Below are 23064 nucleotides of genomic sequence, written 5' to 3'. Positions count from 1 at the left end.
AAAAATCACCGGTGTTTTGCGTTTCTAAGTGTGAATGGGGCCTTAGACATTACACCTTTAGGGTTCCTGTTTGAAGATGCCGAGGAGCAGGTGCTAAAATCATCTAAACATGGCGTGTCTTATGTTTATTAGAAGTTCACCTAAACTCTGGAAATTAAATAAAATGTTAAGATAGACTAATAGACAGAATCAGAGAGACTAAAACAGACATGTAGCTCTAAAGGGATGCTAGGGATGCCTTTTACTATTGTAATGCTATCATCACAGTAACAGAACAGAGACCTACTCTACAGCTGTTCTGCTTGTCTTTGTGAATTGAAGCCATGTTTTTAGGTAAATTACTGAATTTCTGTGAAAATCTTTATCAACTAGCAGAAAAAGTCTAAAATACCGAATGTGGTATTTTACCAACCTGATTTTTTTTAAAGCTACATTTCCTCTTGTGCGTTTTGCAGTAGATTTTTTGCCAAGAAAATTTGCATTAGTTTAGCAACAAATGGTAGTGAATGGGGCAGTTTCCATCAAATATGAATTTTCATAAGCGATTGCATGCGAAAAAAATCTAAGGACCTGCTTCATTACCTTCAGATGTTTTACACGTATCATCTGCGATTCACACATAATGCTTTTAAATAGCATCGGATAGCAACGTGAATTTTTACCTTTGCGCAAATTGGCTGTATTTTATTCATTTTCTTCTGAGTACGGTTACAGGAAGTGGTCAGCATGACTAAGCTGTTTTTAGACAGATTATGTAAATATGACTATAGTGAAAATTCGCATAAAAAAGAATTTACATTAAATTTTTCACCAATCAGAAAAATCATGCACGTTTTTTGGGACACAAAAAAGTCACACTATAGTGGAAATATAGCCTTATCGAACAGCCCTTAATGAATTGAGGCCTAGGTGTTAGTGTTAATTGAGCTCCATGTAGAGGGTTCCTGCCATCAAACAAAATATCAAACAGAAATTGCATAACGGTTTCCAGGCACTCACCACACTGTCAATGCCGGCTTTACTGCTAGCTCGTTACTTTAGCCACTAACCAGGGGCGTAACTAGGAATCGCCTGGCCCCCCTGCAGAAATTCTGAGCGGGGCCCCCCTCCCCCTGGGCACGCTCAGGACCGTATATGGGGGGCTGGAGGGGTCGCAGCATGAGGGGAGAGCTTGGTGACAAGTCAGTGGGGAGGGCCCCCCCCCCCTCCCTCACCTCGGGCTCTCCCCTCTGCGCTCCCCTCCAGCATTGAATAAAGTGTATGAAGGCGGCGGGGCAGCGGTAGATACATACCTTCCGTGCGTTCCACCGATGCTCCTCTCTCTAGCTTCTTGACGCGACTTCCTGTATAAACAGGAAATCACGTCAGACACTAGAGGGAGAAACGAGAACAGAAACAATAGAGCACAAGCAAAAAACAACAAAGATCCATGTCTATGGACAATTAAGCATATTATAACAATAAATAGAAGTCCACAACATCCAAAATAAACCATATCTCCAGCTCCATATTAAATATCAATAATCTTTATTAGAGAAAAATGCTGATTAAAAACAATTAAAAACCTGTACACAGGACAGGCTCCAAGCTGTGGGCTAAATGCTAAGTACATGAAACTGATATTGCACATAGGGTAGGAGGGACAATCCCCTCCAAATGATAGTCAATCAGAAAATTCACGCTGCAGCAGAACACAGAAATCAAGTATAGTGTAAACACAAGTTATGGTCAGCTGACTAGTGTTGGAATAACAAATCTGCGTTTTTCTCTAATAAAGATTATTGATATTTAATATGGAGCTGGAGATATGGTTTATTTTGGATGTTGTGGACTTCTATTTATTGTTATACTAGAGGCTGAAACGTCCGCGCTGGAGTGCACGGAAGGTATGTATCTGCTGCTGCCCGCTGCCTGCATACACTCTTTATTCAATGCTGGAGGGGAGCGCAGAGGGGAGAGCCCGAGGTGAGGGGGGGGGGGGGGGGACCGTCCCCCCTCCCCACCGACGTGCCAACAAGCTCTCCCCTCATGCTGCGACCCCTCCATCCCCCCAAAAACGGCCCTGAGCGAGAGCATGGGCTGCATCCCCTATTGTTACGCCCATGACACTAACAATCCAGGACAGGAATAGTATTCATGTGCTGGACAAAAGGTTTATCGAAAACATCATGAGGTTTAATGGACTGGTGTTGATAGTAATGGATAATTTCGCTATCATGAAATTTCACGTAATTTTTTGCAATTTTTCCTTTTAAGTACTCTTTACACAAGTCAGATACACACAAACAACCAAGAAAAACAATGAGCATGCTTGGGGAAATGTTCACCAAGCGTTCTCTGGGGACATTCCAAAATAAGTTATAGTAAGTCAGACATGTGTGTAATGGTTTGTTTTCTATACAAAATAAGTGCTGAGATAAAATGAAACTATAGAATGTTGCCTCAAACCTTGTAGCTTCCTCAGAACTAAGTAGTGGAGACAGTTCTTTGAAATTAGGATGAGTAAGAAGTCACTTGACTAAATATAATAAGGGAGCAGTGGTTATACAGTAAAGAGAAGAAAAAGAAACTTTATCCACACAGGTAAATGAAAGTGAGTGAGCATGATATGGGAGCTGCCAAATTTGTTTCCACTTAAAAATTAGGATTATTATCTGCATGTGTTGCCTATCCTCTGTCTAAGCCTAAGTTCCCCCATATACCCTGTGCAGCCCCCACAGTCCCATCGCCTGGCTGCCCCTCTGTGTGTCTGAGCTATGTGTGGTTGCTGCCTGCCGCCACAGACAAGACAAATATGATAACATTTATATTGCACTTTTCTACTGGCAGACTCACAGCATTTGAGTTGCAGCCAGTAGGGTGCACTCAATAGGCAGTAGCAGTGTAAGGAAGTCTTGGCCAAGGTCCTCTTACTGAATAGGTGCTGTACTGAACAGGAAGAGCTGAGATTTTAACCCAGGTCACCCATGTCAGAGGCAGAGCCCTTACCATTACACTATCCAGCCAGACGGAACAGGGCACCTGATTCCTGAGGAGCCATCTGCTATTCAATCACAGTGTTCACTTTTTCTGACTGGAATACAGAGTGGCCGCTTGGTTGACGGCCTAATACGTAGGTACCCTCCTTTTTTGCCTCAGTTTTCAATTTATCTGCCTTGATTCACTAACCCTGTGGATATAAGACAGGTGTTACTGGTCACAGGTGCTGAGTATGAAGGAGGAGGAAAAGTCATAGATGGTAATGAGTCAAATGTGCAAAAAACATATAAAAAAGATAGGAAGGAAGCGCTTCTTGACTTTAAAAGTATAAAATAGATCCTCGCCTCTCTAATAAGGTAAGCTGGCCTCTGCATTGAGAGGCGAGGATCTATATTATACGTTTAAACACAAGGAGTGCTTCCTTCTTATATTTTTTGCAGTTTCCCAGCCGTATTGTGGTACTCTATGGATGAACAGCTGCATACTTGTATTTTTACCCTCGAAACTACACTGCTCAAAAAATGAAGGGAAGACAAAAATAAGACAGCCTATCTGAATGGATGAATGAATGAAATATTCTTCTTAAATACTTCATTCTTTACATAGTTGAATAAGCTGACAACAAAATCACACAAAATGTATCAATGGAAAGCAAATTTATCAACCCATGGAGGTCTGGATTAGGAGTCACACTCAAAAATAAAGTGGAAAAAATACCACAGGCTGATCCAACTTTGATGTAATGTCAAAATGAGTTGTGGAGGCCACATACACTTGCCTGTACGTGGCCTCCACACCTGGGCATGCTACTGATGAGGTGTCTCCTGCGGGATCTCCTCCCAGATCTGGACTAAAGAATCCACCAACTCATGGACAGTCTGTGGTGCAACGTGGCAGGTCTGGGAACGGGCAGGCCAGTCCATAGCATCAATACCTTCGTCTTGCAGGAACTGCTTACACACTGCAGCAACATTAGGCCTAGTATTGTCTTGCATTAGGAGGAACCCAGGGCCAACTGCACCAGCATATGGTCTCACAAGGGGTCTGAGGATCTCATCTCCGTACCTAATGGCAGACAGGCTACCTCTGGCGAGCATATAGAGGGCTGTGCGGCCCCCCAAAGAAATGCCACCCCACACCATTACTGACCCACTGCCAAAGCGGTCATGCTGGAGGATGTTGCAGGCAGCAGAATGTTCTCCACGGCGTTTCCAGACTCTGTCATGTCTGTCACACGTGCTCAGTGTGAACCTGCTTTCATCTGTGAAGAGCACAGGGCAAATGCCAAACGTCCTGCACGGTGTTGGGCTGTAAGCACAACCACCACCTGTGGACGTTCCCCACCTGTGGACCTTCATTGACCGTTTTAGCAGACAGATGCACATTTGTGGCCCGCTGGACGTCATTTTGCCGGGCTCTGGGAGTGTGCCTCCTATTCCTCCTTGCACAGGTGGAGGTAGGGGTCCTGCTCTTGGGTTGTTGCCCTCCTATGGCCTCCTCCATGTCTCCTGATGTACTGGCCTGTCTCCTGGTAGCACCTCCATGCTCTGGACACTATGCTGACAGACACAGCAAACCTTGATGTGCCATCCTGGATGAGCTGCACTACCTGAGCCACTTGTGTGGGTTGTAGCCTCATGCTGCCACTAGTGTGAAAGCACTGCCAGCATTCAAAAGTATCCAAAACATCATCCAGCACTACTCCTTTATTGGGGATGTCTTGCTAATTGCCTATAATTTCCACCTGCTGTCTATTCCATTTGCACAACAGCATGTGAAATTGATTGTAAATCAGTGTTGCAACCTGTGGACAGTTTGATTTCACAGAAGTGTGATTGACTTGGAGTAACATTATGTTGTTTAACCTCCTTAGCGGTATGCCTGGAACAAATGTATTTATTTAATTGTGTCATTTAGATACCAGCTAGCACTATGCTAGCTAGTATTGTTTGCCGGCACCCCCGATTGCCCGAAATCCCCCCCCCCCCCCGATTGCCCGCAGCATATATTACCATGCCGAGATCCAGCAATCGAGCAGAATCCCACTCCGTTCCGGTCCTCACTATGGGGAGGATCGGGACTGCGCATGACGTCAAGATGTCATGTACGGTCATCCACACTGAACACTGGAGCTGAGCGGGGAGGCTGCAGGATCCCGGTGTGGTAATGTATCCAGCAGGCAATCGGGGGGATCGGGGGGGGGGGGGGGTTCCAGAGGTGCCGGCAAGCAATACTAGCTAGCCTAGTGCTAGCTGGTATCTAAATGACACATTTAAATGAAAAAATAAGCGCGGGGGGCACAGAGAATGCAAAACCTCCTGAGTGGCGTAATTCTCAGGAGGTTAAGTGTTCCCTTTATTTTTTTGAGCAGAGTATTTACAGTGTGTGCCAAGTGAGTGCCCCTGTGCAGTGGTGTAACTACAATTCATCAGGCCCCCCAGCTAAACTATGATGGGGCCCCCCAATGTTCACACCCATTCCCTTTCCTCCTCTTGCCGGACCTTTCGCGGTCTCTGAGGCCCATCTCACAAGGGTCATAAAACAAGTGTGGCCATCATGATCTTCACACCCATAACAAGTATAGCCATGAAAACACCTGATCTAAAGTATAGTCCCCTGTATAGGAGGAAGGGAAGGTTAGCAGTTGGGGCCTCCCACAGCTCTGGGCCCCTATAGGATCGCAGGGGCTGCTCCCCTCTAGTTGTGCTCATGTCCCTTTAGAATAGGGATTTTACTTTAATTGATGTGCAGAATGAGGAATTTATGTTATTTTATTTTATACATTCCACATGAGTTCTGCTTTACATTTTGAGCAAAAGTCCCTTATACAGTGTTGCAATCACACAATATATAGTAGGTTTTTTTTGTTTGTTTTTTTGCTTTTCTCTCTTTTACAATTTTTATTCTGTTCAGCAATAAATAAGACTACGGCATTTTCTTCTGCATAAGAAATATGCTGACAATAGACAGTGCACACAGTTTAAAACTGGATCAGTTTTAATTCACTGCAACTGCATTCGACTGGCTCACTTATAAGCTGCACGCAATTTACATTAAATCTGCAGGCAAGTTGGAAAAATGAGCACCTCGCTGGCCATGCTGACATGACACAGCAAGATCAGGAATTAACATTTACTATTACTAACCGTTTTCCTATTCATAGTTATGGGAAAATGAAAGCAGAAGTGCGAGAACGTCAGGAAATCAGAGGTTTCACAAGATGCTGTGACCCGTGTCTAGGCCAGCAGCTTAGTCAGGCTCTTCTTCTTACCTGCGTTACTGGATCAAACACAGCCTGTGTGAGGATGCCCCGCACATTGCTGCCATGGCCTCGCTCCGTCATCCCAAACATACCCGTGATTTCTTGGTTCTGATGAGGAAAACAAACAGTATATAACTGTATTATTCAGAAATGCACACAACCTTCCCTTTATATTTACATATTCTGAATAGTTTTGTGTTGTCCCTGTACCCTTCTACATAAGAAGTCATAAAGAAATACATGTTAAAGCATGGTGTGCAGAAGCACCCTCCACTTCACAGCACTGGAGTACAGCATATTCTAGAGAAGACTAAAATGCCTTGAGTTACCCATACAAAGGCCAGTTGTGGCCTGATTACATAACAACAACGACTAAAATGTGTAAAGCGCTTTTCTCCCATAGGACTCAAAGCACATAAGCAAGGCTCAGACCAGTAATTAGTTGATTGGTAAATTGTGGTACAGAGAAAGAATTCTGTAAGTCGCAAATGCCAGTCTACATAGGCGGGTTTTCAGTCTGGATTTGAATAGCTCCAAGGTTGTGGCTGTCTTTACTGGGTGTGGTAGGCCCTACTTACTGTTCCCCAACCCTGTCCTCAAGGCCCACCAACAGTGCATGTTTTGTAGAAATCCACACAGGTAGTTAATCAGCTCTGCTGAGACACTAATTGCCCCACCACCTGTGCATGTTTGTGGTTTTCTGAAAAACATGTACTGTTGGTGGGCCTTGTGGATAGGGTTGGGGAGCTCTGTGGTAGGGAATTCTAAAAGGGGGTGTGGTGCAGTTTTAGCAAGTTCTTCATGTATACAGTGTCCAAATTGTGTAAGGATTTGAATGGCAACAGTACAATCTTTAAGAGTATTCTCCATTTTACTAGTAGCCAGTGGAGTGTACGAAGAATCGCTGTAATGTGACAGTGGCAAGGCTGGTTTGTTAGCAACTAGGGTTGGAAGATCCTCTGGGGGAATGAGATGTGTAATTTTTGTAATGTTCCTCAAATGAAAGGAGGAAGATTTGACCACCGTCGAGATTTTGTTTCTGAAGCTCAATTCTATTAGCACACCAAGGCTGCACACAAGGTCAGAGCTGTATATGTCTAAATTCCCAATCCTGATTGGTGTTGATTTAGAATAGAGCTGTTGCAGTGGCATAGCTAAGGGCCCTGGTGCAAGTTTTACATGGGGCCCCCCAAGCACTATATGCATAACAATTGATACGTCGCACCAAAACCTGCCAAGGATTTCCAGTGTAATGGGTGCAAGTAGGGGATGGGAAACCGTTTGTTAATGATTACAACTATTCAAAGCATCTATAGAAGTGAATATTACCAGCACAGGGCCAATAGAGCTAATATTGTGCTTGAGGGAGGGCCCTTCGGGGCCCCTCTGACCAAAGGGCCCCGATGCGGTTGCTACCTCTGCAACCCCTATTGCTACACCACTGAGCTGTTGGACAACAAGGACCTCAGTTTTGTCAGCATTCAGTTTCAACCAGTTGTCATTTATACACTCTTGTAGCTCATCTAAGAAAGAACTTTATTTTGGAGTAGGATCTTTCCCAGATTGCAAAATGAAAAAGCTAAAAAGTGATTTATTACCACACTGCAGCATTTGATCATTAAAATCAACAAGACCAGGTTTAAAGAAATTTTGTAACAAAAAAAACCTCCCCTGGGGGGTACTCACCTTGGGTGGGGGAAGCCTCCAGATACTATTGAGGCTTCCCCCATCCTCCTCGGTCCCACAGCTGCAGCGATAAAGCTCCCCGAACAGCAGGGATGTAAATACTTACCTTCCCGGCTCCAGCGCAGGCGCAGTATCGGCTCTCCGCTCGGAGATAGGCAGAAATAGCCCATCGCTGTCGGCCCGCTGTACTGCGCAGGCGCAAGTCTCCTGCGCCTGCGCAGTAGAGCAGACCCGACAGAGATTGTCTATTTCCGCCTATCTCTGTGCAGAGAGCCACAACAGCGCCACCACTGGAGCCAGGAAAGGTAAATAAATCAGTGCTTATCAGGCTTGTCGAGGGAGGATTGCCGGACACTTCGGGGGAGCCAGAGCTGGATTGCCTGCAGCTACAGGAGTGGGGGAAGCCTCATTGAGACCCTGTGGCTTCCCCCTCCCGGGGTGAGTACTCCCCCAGGGGAACTTTTTTTTGTTACAGGTTCTCTTTAAATCTCACATATTTAAAATCCCTGTTCAGGTAAAATTATTTCAAGGCTCAGTTTGATGTTTGCTTTTAATAGGTTTACACAATAACCACAGTTCGTGAATATAAAAAACAATAGGGAGGAGAATGAGGGAATCTCTGGTATTCTAATGTGATCTTTCTCTACATTACTTTGCTTTGTAACCCTTATAAAAACCTCTGTTTGCCAAGAACCTCCTGGTATAGGAGAGATTATGTAAAGTGCCCCTTGATGAACGTGCATTCAAAAGTAGTAAGTGTTTACGGATGCACCTGCGCGCACACCACAACCGCCACAATAAGCTGCCGCCCACATGTGCTTCCAGGTCCATGCATATCAATTAGTATATACTGTAGGAGAAGTCTGAAATAATAATGGTCAAATTCCTTGTAATAAAAGAGATGACAGTTGCCAGATAGTCAAACAAAAATGACAGCGCTCACAGGCTGCAACTGGCTTATAAACCATCAAGGGGCGTGTACAGACCCCCAGGGGCTAAATACACGCCTTGAATCCAAATCAGATGCAAAATTATGCAAATTTAAGTGCTAATTTATGTGCTAGTCCCTAATCTAAAATTTGAATGCAGATTGGATGCAGGCTACCACAAGTATACTTAGAACATTTTACATTACATTTCTCTATGTAAAATGTTCTAAGTATACTTGTGGTAGCCTGCATCCAATCTGCATTCAAATTTTAGATTAGGGACTAGCACATAAATTAGCACTTAAATTTGCATAATTTTGCATCTGATTTGGATTCAAGGCGTGTATTTAGCCCCTGGGGGTCTGTACACGCCCCTTGATGGTTTATAAGCCAGTTGCAGCCTGTGAGCGCTGTCATTTTTGTTTGTCTGTCTTGAAGAAATGTGTATACCATTGTATGATAAGTCGCACCAGGTAAGTTATGCTTTTAATGTCAGGTTAGTGGTAGGTCTTCCCCGAGGGGGCACGTCAACGCCGGGGGGAAGTCTAGTAGGAAATGATTTGTGCACATATTATTTGCTGAAGCTAACGCCCTCCATTGCTGTACCTGTTTGAATGCATGTTGTGTAATATGGTCCATTGGAGCTCTGCACTACTCTGTAGCTTAATCAATTCAGGTGCAGCTTTCTGTATTTGGAAGCGCTGCCTACACCTTTTTCTCTAGTTGCCAGATAGTGGTGGTGATTTCTCAGCTTCCGGGTTCGTTCATACTTACAACTGTGGATTGTGGAAAAAAAGTCAACTTAAATCACTATGTCAAGCCCAAGTACCACCTGGACTAATCAGAATTATTTCCCTGGGGTATACATACCATGCATTAAAGGATACTCGAAGTGACTTGTGACATGATGAGATAGACATGTGTATGTACAGTGCCACGCACACTAATAACTATGCTGTGTTCTTTTTTTTCTTTCTCTGCCTGAAAGAGTTAAATATCAGGCATGTAAGTGGCTGACTCAGTCCTGACTCCGACAGGAAGTGACTACAGTGTGACCCTCACTGATAAGAAATTCCAACTATAAAACACTTTCCTAGCAGAAAATGGCTTCTGAGAGCAGTAAAGAGATAAAAAGGGCCAATAGTTCATAGATTTTAGCGCTGCATACTTAAATGAATGTGTCATTGAGCAAAAACAATAAAACAGTTAAAACTTAAAAAGTAGAATTAAACATAAAATAAAGCTGTGGAATATCTTAAAAAGTCATTTTTTGGAGAAGGAAGATAAATACAATCACTTATTTCATTAGTTTATTTTCGTTTCGGGTGTTCTTTAAAGGGAACCTTAACTGAACGGGGGTAAAGAGTTTTACTTACCTGGGGCTATTACCAGCTGGTAATAGCCCCAGGTAAGTAAAACTCTTTACCCCCCGTTCAGTTAAGGTTCCCTTTAAGGCTCTAGTGAACTGAGGATCCTCCAAAATCAAAATGTTGCTGAGTTCAGTGTTTTTTGTGCCACAAAACACGGTATTGGAGTTCATTTTTTTCTGATCCAATATGTTATATTTATATTTTGCAAAGGGGAATGGAAAAGTGGTGGAACATTTCTGTATTGAAAAGCTCTTTTATAAATTGTAAGAAAATTTATCAGGTCCCCAACAAAAATAAAATTTATGTCTGCACACTGCATATAAAGATCTAGTGAAAAAAGATTTGCAGGTGACTGGCACTCGAGTTATGCTGGAAAAGGCAGTCGGAATTTGGTTACCGAGCAGACTGTGCTCTCTACCTGGTGAGAATATCACGATGTATAACTGAGATGAAAAGCAGGTCCGGCACCAGTCTCAGAGGCCAATGACGAAGCAGGCCGTCTTTTTGTACCTCTATGTGACCTATTACACTGTACCTGTTGGAATAAATTCCCACTGAAGCATTGAGACTGGTGCCGGACCTGCTTTTCTTCTCAGTTATACAGCATATAAAGATCTCCCACTATCAGACTATATTAGGATGCAATAGTTGAGATGGGCAGGACATGGTTAGAATGGATGACCATAGGATCCCAAAGGGAGAGCATGGATGGAAGAAGACCAACTGGAAGACCTAGAAAAAGATGGGCGGATGAAGTTGACAAAGATGCCAAAGAACTGCTTAAGATATGCAACTGGAATCAGGCAGCAATAGACTGAGATGGATGTGTCAGAAAACTGAAGGAGGCCACGGCTTAAATTGGGCTGTAGCGCCATCGGAGGATGTCTGTACACTAAAGGAAATGTTCAAGTGGTGGTTTATTATTGTATCATAGCAATTACAACCATCACCAGTCTATCCCAATGACTATTTCAGGGCCTTGATGGGTCTCCATTGTTAAGGAACAGACAGTGAAGAGAAAAAATGTATATGATCCATTGATTTTACAGTCAGTATAGCTACAAATGTCATTCTTGTTCACAACTTAGAACAAAGTCCCAATATTCTTCTACAAAACAAATTGCTTCAAAATGGGAAATTATTTTTCCAGTTATGGTTTGGATTTCACTCGATGTGAAGCCTCAGACTGAAACTACAGTAATAAGAAAATATGGAAATGCCAAACAAAAGTATCACAGATAAATGAAAGTCAAATGTTCAGTAAAAATTGTATTTGCTGTCACTGCATATTTGGAGATTAGTGTTATTTTGACATTTGATCCAAGCTGGGTATACAGAAAACCTGAGCAGAGAGGGATATAGAGGTCCCATCTGTTATGTTACTCTAAAGAGCACCTGAAGTGACATGTGACATGGTGACATATACATGTGTATATAAACGCACATTCCAACTTAGATCAAATCTCTGTTTTATTTTTCTCACTATAAGGGTTTGTTTCCACTGGAGCGGTTTGTTCCCGATTTTACACGCACTAATGCGGATCCGGAATCTCAGTCTATTTAAATGAATAGGCTGTTTCTGAATTTGTGCACATGAAAACATTCTGAAGCAGTGCTCTCAAAATTCTGGACAACGCTACAGGGATCGGGTGCGTAATCTGCGTACACAAGTGCTGATGTCCATCACAGAGACGGACGGCTGACGCTGGTGGAAACCAGCCACTGTAAATCACAGTTTCTCTGCAGCTTGAATGCAGTCGCACTGTAGTGTAAGTCTCAATAATAAGTAATTGGCAGGTTTCATGTAACACTTTTAGGCCAGTTTCCCACTGTTAACCTGCGGTAGTGGTGCAATCGGCTGATCACTCCATAACGCAAAAAAGCCTATGGAGATTACTGCGGCAGTGCAGTCTAATCTCCATTCTGGCTACAGGCCAAGCAGGAAGTGAGCCTCTCTAGCGCTTAATTCCTGTAGCCGGAATGCGAATTGCGCAGATGTGTATCGAAAACATACGATTCAGCGCAAAAAATGTTCGCCACTTGTCGCTGCACAAGTTGCCTGACAAAGCGCTGTTGCTCCAGCGTTGAATCAGGCACTTCTGGCGGAACGCATTGCACTAGGTAAGAAATGCCCCATAGACTTACACTGGCGTAGCACTGGCCTGCTGCCAAATAGGCCAACACACCGTGCTAGTGTGAAAGGACCCTCAGAAACATTAGAATTGGCATGTGTGTAAGGCTTATACTCATATCTGACCACAAGGAACAGATAACAAGTTGAAAAGTTCAAGATCTGTCTTTATGAGGACTACTAGTTTCATATTCACCTTCTCCAGTGCTGTGCTGGGTCTCCTCTAATCTTCCTGACAGCCACAAGCTCTATGCTGCATAACTCTGGGGAAGATACACTGCTCCGCTACTCTGCTATGTGGGAAGAAGGTGGCAGGGGAAAAGTGTGTGTGTGTTTTACCAGCTGGGGGGGGGGGGCTGGATACAAGCTGTCTCGTAGCTCATCAGGCACTTGATATGTTACGAGACAGTAATGAAATTGATTGGGCGGAGACTAGTCGCGGTGGACTGTAACAGCGGCAGAGTTTTTAACAGTATTACACTATGAAAGGTTATTTCTTTGAGGAAAAAATGGTGCAAGATAAAGTATGCTAATCCATGTGTATGGCATGGAATAAGAAAGGGATATCCCAGCAAAGTGGCACCAGGATCCTAAGGCTCAAAGGAATCCTGGATATTGTGCATATCTGACCAATCTAACAGTGGTCAGAGATATCTGGTCTCATCACAAAAAGGGTGCTTGTGGTGGAGGATATCATTATACACATGACTGACCATAAACAGAAGGAGAATATGGAAATGGCATAGTGGAATAGACTTTCTTGCACTTTTGTGACTTTATTGTGTGTGAATGTGCGCTACAGTAGACACACACACAAAATGTTTCCTCAGGGTATACACACAAAATGTTTCCTCAGGGTACACACAAAATGTTTCTTCAGGGTACACACACAAAATGCTTCCTCAGGGTACACACACAATGCTTCCTCAGGGTACACGCACAAAATGCTTCCTCAGGGTACACACACAAAATGCTTCCTCAGGGTACACACACACAATGTTTCCTCAGGGTACACACAAAATGTTTGCTTAGGGTACACACACAAAATGTATCCTCACAGTACACACACAAAATGTTTCCTCAGGGTACAATCACAAAATGTTTCCTCACAGTACACACACAAAATGTTTCCCCACAGTACACACACAAAATGTTTCCTCAGGGTACACACACAAAATGTTTCCTCACAGTACACACACAAAATGTTTCCTCACAGTACACACACAAAATGTTTCCTCACAGTACACACACAAAATGTTTCCTCAGGGTACACACACAAAATGTTTCCTTAGAGTACACGTTTGGATTTGAGCCTCTAAAATCTTGTAGCAATCATACTTTGTCTTGATCCCTTGCTGAAAAATCTACCCATGTGGGATTCATTATCTTTTACAACTCCATTAAAAATAAAATGTTGTGACACCGCGTAAAATGTGGCAAAAACAGAATGCGATGATTTGCAAACCATTTGTATTAAAATTAAAATAGTACAGACAACATATTAAATTAAGAAATGCTATTGTTAAATGAAAAATATAAGCTCATTATGATGCCAGTAACAAGTTTCTGAAAAATAGGGACAAGGCCATCTAAAAATGTAAAATATTGTGTAATGCTAAAAAAAAAAACATGTGCTGAAACAACTAAAATAAATAAATAGGATAATTAAGAAATGGTAAGTCACATGACTGGGTATAAAAAGAGTTTCCCAGTGCCAATAGCATATGCTGCTTGGCTGACAAAATAGTCTGCATTTCTTCCAAGCTTCTGCCCCATCCCATGATCAACCACATGACTTAGGAAGGAGAAGCTTCAAGGAGAAGCTTGGAAGATACAATGGCGCAAGACTCATACTGTCCAACTGCTTTGTAAGCTGAAGCCACTGGAGAAACCGCTCACACCACCCTAGGGCAGTGCCAGGACCAGGATAGGCCAATCCAGCAAGACAGAAGAACAGAAGGATGTCCGCACGATGTCCTACAAATCAAGTTCCTTTATTATGGACGTCTCCAAGCATGCTCACACATCATAAAGCTGACATGTTTCGGACCGATAAGTCCTTACTCATGCTTTGTAAGCTGCTGAGAGATTTATTTCTTGGGCCAGCACTGCGGCTAGAACAGTCTTATCAGTCCTGCCTAGATTCTCCAGCTCAGTGTGAAATAGCACTTTTACCCATTCCACACACTTCCATTGTGTTAATAAAGGGTACATAATAAACTAGTGAGAAATAGCTTCCCATTTCTGGGTGGGAAGGCAGTTGAAAAGGACACTTAAACTTTTATAAAAACTCTGGGGCGTTTGTAGTAAGGGTTAAATGCTTTATTAAAAGCCTTAATACACATTGAGCCAGGAGGCTCAGTTCCAGCCACAAAGAGCTGATCACCCAATAGCAATGGATCAGATGATCAGCTTTGTACTGGGTAAGTAACATCCACTCTAGAGTTACTGGATGCAGCCAGCCAGGTACTTGAAATATATTTATTTCAAGAAGTATAGACATGAAATTAACAAATCTCTGTGTATTGCTGATTAATGCACATGTACTATCATATGCATTGAAAAAGACTGAATTAGGGTTTTAAGAAAAATGTTCCTAATTGCAAAATTGCAAAAAAGGAACATCAGAGCAAACTGAAGCCGATTTTAGTTTACTACAGGAACAGTGTTCAGCTTATACTGTACACAATGGGGTTAACAAATATAAATAGTGTGAAACACGTAATTCAAAAGCAATGCTTTAGTCATTGCATCGCTGTAGTTATTTTTATTTATTTAAGTTATTTTAAATATACCTAAGTGTAAATATCATTTTAAAGTACACCTGAAGTCAGAAGTCTATGGAGGCTGCCATATATATTTCCTTTTGTCATCCCCGCAAGGGGACATGAAGACGCAGTGGCTAAGCGACCCCAGAAGCCGCATGCGGCTTCTTTGGCCGGCTGAAACAACGCGTTAAATCGGAATCGGAACGCCGCGCAATGCTAAATTCACTTGAATGGGAGCGTTTAGCCGACGAGTCTCAAACGCTTGGTGGTAGAACCAGCCCTTAAGCCTGGCCCAAGACCCAGCCCAGATAAAATAATTTAAGGGTACCTTTCTTCTACAATTACAGAGAGTGCCTAGTGAGCGCACAGTGATGCCAATTCTTTAATCATCACCACAGAAGGAAATCTTGTAGCTATATGCTCCTCCTGGGAGCAAAAGAATAGGTGAACTTACATTTTGTAATACCACTTACCTAAAAAAAAAAAAAAACTGCTCGGCACATAGTCACATGCCTGAAGTAAGCAAAACACACACAGACACACACACACACACACACACACACACACACACACACACACACACACACACACACACACACACACACACACACACACACACACACACACACACACACACACACACACACACTACCTATTCCTCACGTTTTAAAATTATATATATATATATAAAAAAAATAGAAGAAAAAAATATAAAGATCTGTTTTAAATTTGTTGAAACTTTCATGTGTCACAGTGACTTTGAATCATCAGGCAAAATTACCCCTGAAGACTCCACAGGTACTCACAGGGGCAGACTTAAGATTGTTGTAGAGTCAGAGCCTGTGTACTCTTGATGACCCTGCTCTGGGAATAGGCATAATACTTTATTTGAATGTCTGGCTCAGAGTCACGTGATTTACAAGTGTGCTATATTTATAGCATATACCATATGCTTCATCATGTAACATGGCTGGCTATTTATTTCACTGTCTTGCCTGGAGCAGACATGCAAGAATCGTGCTGCGTAAACATTTCTGTGGTACATGCTTCTAATTTCCTTCAACTGAGATACACATATTCAGCTATTTATAGTATGTATCATACATTTTTTGTGTGATTTTCTGGAGCTTTCAAGTGGAACTTCAGCTGAAACTTTTTAAAGTGAATCTGCAGTAAAAATCTACTACTGACCCTGTGAGTGCACATCTGACAGCAGAAAGTTCTGTCTGTGCCAAACACATGGCTTCCCGATTCCTGATAAGCCACTCCCACAAGATAAAGTGAACCCAAAGTGAAAATAAACTGCTGAGATAAACAATTGTATATACTGTATGAAGGCTGCCATATTTATTTCCTTATAAGCAATACCAGTTGCCTGGCTATCCTGTTGATCCTTGGCCTCTAATACTTTAAGCCATAGACCCTGAACAAGCATGCATATACTTCTCCTTATACTTCTCGCGTCAGGTTCCCTTTAAAAAAATTGGTAGGAAACAGTGGCGTACCTACCACTAGGCTACAGGTGCTCGCAGCACCAGTTGTAGCCATGGCTAGGGTGCCACTGTGCTGCTCAGTCACTGTGTTCTTCTACCTGGGACTTGATTTCATAGTTTGGGCAACATTTGGGAAAATAGCAGCCGGCAGTGCAGGGGACTGTACTATTTCCTGCACTAGATATAGTTCTCCTCCCCCTTCCTGTCCCGTGGGCAATGTGTCTCCTCGCACTCTACACACAGCCTGCAGTGAGTGAATGTGCAGAGCACAGCTTCTTCTTTTTTTTTCCCAATGTCCAATTTAGTATGCAGTTGGGGGGCCGGGGGTTAGGGAGTACTAAAAATAAGGAAAGAATAGTAATGCCACAGCAACTTAATTTGAGTCCTTTTTGTCTTCATTGTACCATATTTTATTTAACAGTGATGTGAAAAACTATTTGCCCCCTTCCTGATTTCTTATACTTTGCATGTTTGTCACACTTAAATGTTTCTGCTCATCAAAAACCGTTAACTATTAGTCAAAGATAACATAATTGAACACAAAATGCAGTTTTAAATGATGGTTTTTATTATTTAGTGAGAAAAAAAAATCAAAACCTTGTGAAAAAGAAATTGCCCCCTGAACCTAATAACTGGTTGGGCCACCCTTAGCAATAACTGCAATCAAGCGTTTGCGATAACTTGCAACGAGTCTTTTACAGCGCTCTGGAGGAATTTTGGCCCACTCATCTTTGCAGAATTGTTGTAATTCAGCTTTAATTGAGGGTTTTCTAGCATGAACCGCCTTTTTAAGGTCATGCCTCAACATCTCAATAGGATTCAGGTCAGGACTTTGGCTAGGCCACTCCAAAGTCTTCATTTTGTTTTTCTTCAGCCATTCAGAGGTGGATTTGCTGGTGTGTTTTGGGTCATTGTCCTGCTGCAGCACCCAAGATCGCTTCAGCTTGAGTTGACGAACAGATGGCCGGACATTCTCCTTCAGGATTTTTTGGTAGACAGTAGAATTCATGGTTCCATCTATCACAGCAAGCCTTCCAGGTCCTGAAGCAGCAAAACAACCCCAGACCATCACATTACTACCACCATATTTTACTGTTGGTATGATGTTCTTTTGCTGAAATGCTGTGTTACTTTTACGCCAGATGTAACGGGACACGCACCTTCCAAAAAGTTCAACTTTTGTCTCGTCGGTCCACAAGGCATTTTCCCCAAAGTCTTGGCAATCATTGAGATGTTTTTTAGCAAAATTGAGACGAGCCTTAATGTTCTTTTTGCTTAAAAGTGGTTTGCGCCTTGGATATCTGCAATGCAGACCGTTTTTGCCCAATCTCTTTCTTATGGTGGAGTCGTGAACACTGACCTTAATTGAGGCAAGTGAGGCCTGCAGTTCTTTAGATGTTGTCCTGGGGTCTTTTGTGGCCTCTCGGATGAGTTTTCTCTGCGCTCTTGGGGTAATTTTGGTTGGCCGGCCACTCCTGGGAAGGTTCATCACTGGTCCATGTTTTTTCCATTTGTGGATAATGGCTCTCACTGTGGTTCGCTGGAGTCCCAAAGCTTTAGAAATGGCTTTATAACCTTTACCAGACTGATAGATCTCAATTACTTTTGTTCTCATTTGTTCCTGAATTTCTTTGGATCTTGGCATGATGTCTAGCTTTTGAGGTGCTTTTGGTCTACTTCTCTGTGTCAGATAGCTCCTATTTAAGTGATTTCTTGATTGAAACAGGTGTGGCAGAAATCAGGCCTGGGGGTGACTACAGAAATTTAACTCAGGTGTGATAAACCACAGTTAAGTTATTTTTTAACAAGGGGGGCAATCACTTTTTCACACAGGGCTATGTAGGTTTTGAGGGGTTTTTTCTCACTAAATAATAAAAACCATCATTTAAAACTGCATTTTGTGTTCAATTATGTTATCTTTGACTAATAGTTAACGGTTTTTGATGAGCAGAAACATTTAAGTGTGACAAACATGCAAAAGAATAAGAAATCAGGAAGGGGGCAAATAGTTTTTTTTTGGGGTGTATTCATTAAATTGCGGTAATCAGACTAATATGTGACTTACCACACGATGAGTAGAGTGTAATGCATTGTGTGTAAAGGATTGCATTAGGCTCTACTTATCATGCAGAAAAGGTGGCCATACATTTATCAATTTTCTTTTCCTTTGATCGAATCTGCTAGAAATCGATGCTGCAGATGATACCCAATTAACCATCAGAAATCAGTCAATCCAGTTGATCACGCATTACGGTAAATTTTCGATTGATCGGCGGCGGGTCGGGAAACGTTTGACTTAACGGCTGACGAAACTAGTCTCACCTGTCCAGGGCGTGGTTCCAGCCTCTTCTCTCCCCACTGGTTGCTTCTTCCTCTCTTCACTTCCATGTTCCAGACACCTGTGTGACATCCTAAATGGTAGAAGCCAAATACAAGAGAGGCCTTTAGTGGGCACATGAGGTATGTGCCATGCTGCCCCTAGTGTTTGACTGCTGCATTACATCACACTTGTGCTCCAGGACTCGGGAGTGAAGAAGGAGCAGCTGTGGGGAGAGCAGACAGCGGGACCATGTGGCAGACAGGTGAAAGAAGCTTGGTGTATGAGAAGGGGGGAGGATTTCATGATTAAATCAATTGAGAATCTGTGCGTAGTGTGTGAAGGATTCGAGAAGATAGATCCCTCTCTGATCAGATAATGATCGGAGAGAGATCTATCAGATTCAATCATCCAGGCACCACTGTTATCCCTACAGCTAAGTTAAAAGCCGGGGTCTTAGTTCACATAAGAATGCATTCTTATGCTTAGTCACCTACACTGCGCAGAAGTACCCAGGTAAACGTGGGTGTCCTAACTCTGGCCCTGTAACATGCATAGTGCAAACATGCAAACATTCATTGCATCAAACCTATCAAGGGATTAGGAGCACACATTCTGACATCCTCTCCTGGAACAGATAGCTCTCTTGTGCGATTGGTATGATGCGCTATCTGTCCCAGGAGAGGACGTCAGGATGTGAATGCATTTGTTTGAACATTTGCATGCGAGTGTGCGAAGGGTTACTGATTTTTGCAAGTTTAGTGAATACACCCCCTTATCACTCAACTAGCAGTAAGGTTAGATTTACTAATACCGTAATTGATTTAAAAAAAAGAAAAAGAAAAAAAAAAAGATTCATCTTGGCAGCTGATATGGGTAAACAAGCTGAAGCATTATAGGATTACTGTTCTCAAGTTTGAATGTAAACAGCCATCTCTCATCACTTGTACTTTATGGTGATAGCTCTTGGAAAATCCTTGTTCAGATTGCAAAATAATAGAGAACCTAAAGTCTTGTAAAAAAAAAAAAAAAGGCAGTTTTACTTACCTGGGGCTTCTACCGGCCCCTGCAGTCGCCCTGTGCCCGCACTGATACTCAATGATCCTCCAGTCCCACGCTGTGGCTCAGTTTCAATTTTGCAGACTGAGCCAGTCGATGGCCACTGTGTCTGCATGGCCCTTGACGTACGCGTCCTTGTTTGCGCTTCCATCACCGGGAGCGTCCTGCGCAGGTGCAGTAGATATTTTCTTGTACTGCCCCAAAACAGAACGAGAATGCGGGTGGCCAGGGCCATGCAGACACTGGCCTTAGACTGGCTCAGTTGGCAAAATTGAAACGGAGCCACGTCGGGGGACTGGAGGATCAGACTGCAGGTGCAGTGGCCCTGGACTGGCTCATTCAACAAAATGGAAACTGAGCCATGGCGTGGGACCAGAGGATCATTGAGTACCGGTGTGTGCGCAGGGAGACTGCAGGGGGCCGGTTGGAGCCCCAGGTGAGTAAAACTGGCTTCTTCTTTTTTTTTTTTACAAGACTTTAACAATACCCAGCTGCAGGAACCTAAAATATGTTGTGATATGATACCAAGTTTTTTCATCTCACTTGAAATATAGGTGACTGGTTTGGTTTAAGGCTTGGATTTGTGGGATACTTCAAAGCAGGGCTGTGGAATCAGTACAAAAATTATCTGACTCCGACTCCTCAGTTTATTGAAACCACCGACTCTGACTCCAGGTTCCCGACATTACTCTGACTCCACAGTCCTGCTTCAAAGGTTAGTGTGAAGGATAAGATGATTGTTAAAACGCACAGAAGGTGACGTGACATGAGGAGATAGATGTGTATGTATAGTGCCAAGCATATCAATAACTAGGCTTTTTTTCTGCCTGAAAGTTAACATTCAGGAATGCAAGTAACAGTTTTGTCTGACCATTGTCGGGTTATAACAAAACCCTCACTGATAAGGAATTAGCGCCATAAAAACTTTTTTCCTGCAGAGAACTTCTAAGTACAGGGGATAGATAAAAAAAGGTCAACAGTTCGTGTATTTTAGTTCCGGGACACTTTATAGACTGTCCTTGATCGGAGAAAATAAAACATTATACTTACCGGTATGTAAGTGTTAAAACATATAGTAAAACCATGCAATGTCTAAAAAAGTCATTTTTAATAGTAGGAGGATACAGTATATCTCTCACTTCAGGTGTCTTTAAAAAAAAAATCATTCCATACATTTTTTTTCAATCTTTCCCTCCATGTGGATTAGTGCTAAACTATTATATTCTTTTTGGACAGCCATCAAGGTAAAGTTCCAGCAAGTGAACAATCTGTTATTACTGAGTCCAGCTTTTACAGCCTCACTCCATGTGAACTCGCTTAGAAAACAACTTGTTAGTAAAAAGAAATTCACAATCTCACACAGTGATGTATTAGAAAGAAAATAAGGCCTTGAATGCCACCTACTGGAGATTTTATACATATACAAGATAAGCATAGTGAGATCAATCTTTGCCTTGAACTGGGAGATACTGCACAAATAATGAATTCATCCTTCTGCGGCCAAGAAAGAGTTCACAGCTCATACTCAAAATGAAGTCAAAAATGTTATCATGAAACAAATATTACAAAAAAAAGAAAATGTGTAACTCCCAAAATACACACTAGAGTCACACTGTGCATTTCTGCACGAACATACTACCTATACAACTATATGCGCATGTTCACATCGCTGCATTGCAATGCACCTTCCATAATGCATTTCTGGATAACGTGTGCATTAATAAGCACATTACCATAGCAATTATATATGCCATGGCCAGAATTGTTATGTGACACATGCTATATATAGAATGTAAACTAGGTTTGCAAGCATAATTCGTTCCAGAAACATGCTTGTAATCAAAAGCAATTTTATATCAAAACAAGTTTCCCTATAAGGCTTAATGGAAACTCAGATGATTTGTTCCACAATCTAAACATTTTTATAGAAAAATATCTCATACAAAATACCGTATATACTCGCATACAAGCCGAATTTTTGACCCCCAAAAAGGGGTTCAAAAGTTGGGGAGTCGGCTTGTATGCGAGTCTTTCCTGTTGTTCCGTGGTCCGTACATGTTATGAAGTGGTAGTACATGGTTATATGTTATGAAGTGGTAGTACATGGCTATACATGTTATGAAGTGGTAGTACATGGCTATACATGTTATGAAGTGGTAGTACATGGCTATACATGTTATGAAGTGGTAGTACATGGCTATACATGTTATGAAGTGGTAGTACATGGCCATACATGTTATGAAGTGGTGGTACATGGTTACACGTTATGAAGTGGTAGTACATGGCTATACATGTTATGAAGTAGTAGTACATGGCTATACATGTTATGAAGTGGTAGTACACGGCTATATAATGTTATGAAGTGGTAGTTCATGGCTATACAAGTTATGAAGTGGTAGTGCATGGCTATACATGTTATGAAGTGGAAGTAAATGGCTATACATGTTATGAAGTGGTAGTTCATGGCTATACATGTTATGAATTGGTCGTACATGGCTATACATGTTATGAAGTGGTCGTACATGGCTATAAATGTTACGAAGTGGTGATACACGGTTATACATGTTACGAAGTGGTGGTACATGGCTATACATGTTATTAAGTGGTAGTACATGGCTATACATGTTATGAAGTAGTAGTACATGGCTATACATGTTATGAAGTGGTGGTACATGGTTACACGTTCTGAAGTGGTAGTACATGGCTATACATGTTATGAAGTAGTAGTACATGGCTATACATGTTATGAATTGGTCGTACATGGCTATACATGTTATGAATTGGTTTTACATGGCTATACATGTTATGAAGTGGTAGTACATGGCTATACATATAAAGTGGTAGTACATGGCTATACATGTTATGGAGTGGTAGTACATGGCTATTCATGCTATGAAATGCTAGTACATGGCTATACATGTTATGAAGTGGTAGTACATGGTTATACATGTTATGAAGTGGTAGTATGTGGGTATACATGTTATGAAGTGGTAGTACATGGCTATACATGTTATGAAGTGGTAGTACCTGGCTATACATGTTATGAAGTGGTAGTACATGGCTATACATG

The 23064-nt window shown here is 42.2% G+C and overlaps 1 protein-coding gene across 1 annotated transcript in view; it reads right to left on the bottom strand.

The window, feature by feature from the left end:
* ACOXL (acyl-CoA oxidase like) overlaps positions 1-23064 on the bottom strand; it is a 486411-nt gene that overhangs the window by 355658 nt on the left and 107689 nt on the right. Inside the window, exon 5 of the mRNA XM_068232279.1 lies at positions 6251-6349. Coding sequence (XP_068088380.1) covers positions 6251-6349 — 99 coding nt within the window. The remainder of the gene's footprint in view (positions 1-6250; positions 6350-23064) is intronic.

Source organism: Hyperolius riggenbachi, chromosome 4 (assembly GCF_040937935.1).
Source record: "Hyperolius riggenbachi isolate aHypRig1 chromosome 4, aHypRig1.pri, whole genome shotgun sequence".
In the NCBI taxonomy this organism is placed as follows: Eukaryota; Metazoa; Chordata; class Amphibia; order Anura; family Hyperoliidae; genus Hyperolius; species Hyperolius riggenbachi.
Note: the sequence above shows the minus strand (reverse complement) of the source record. Positions and strands in the feature narration are given on the sequence as shown.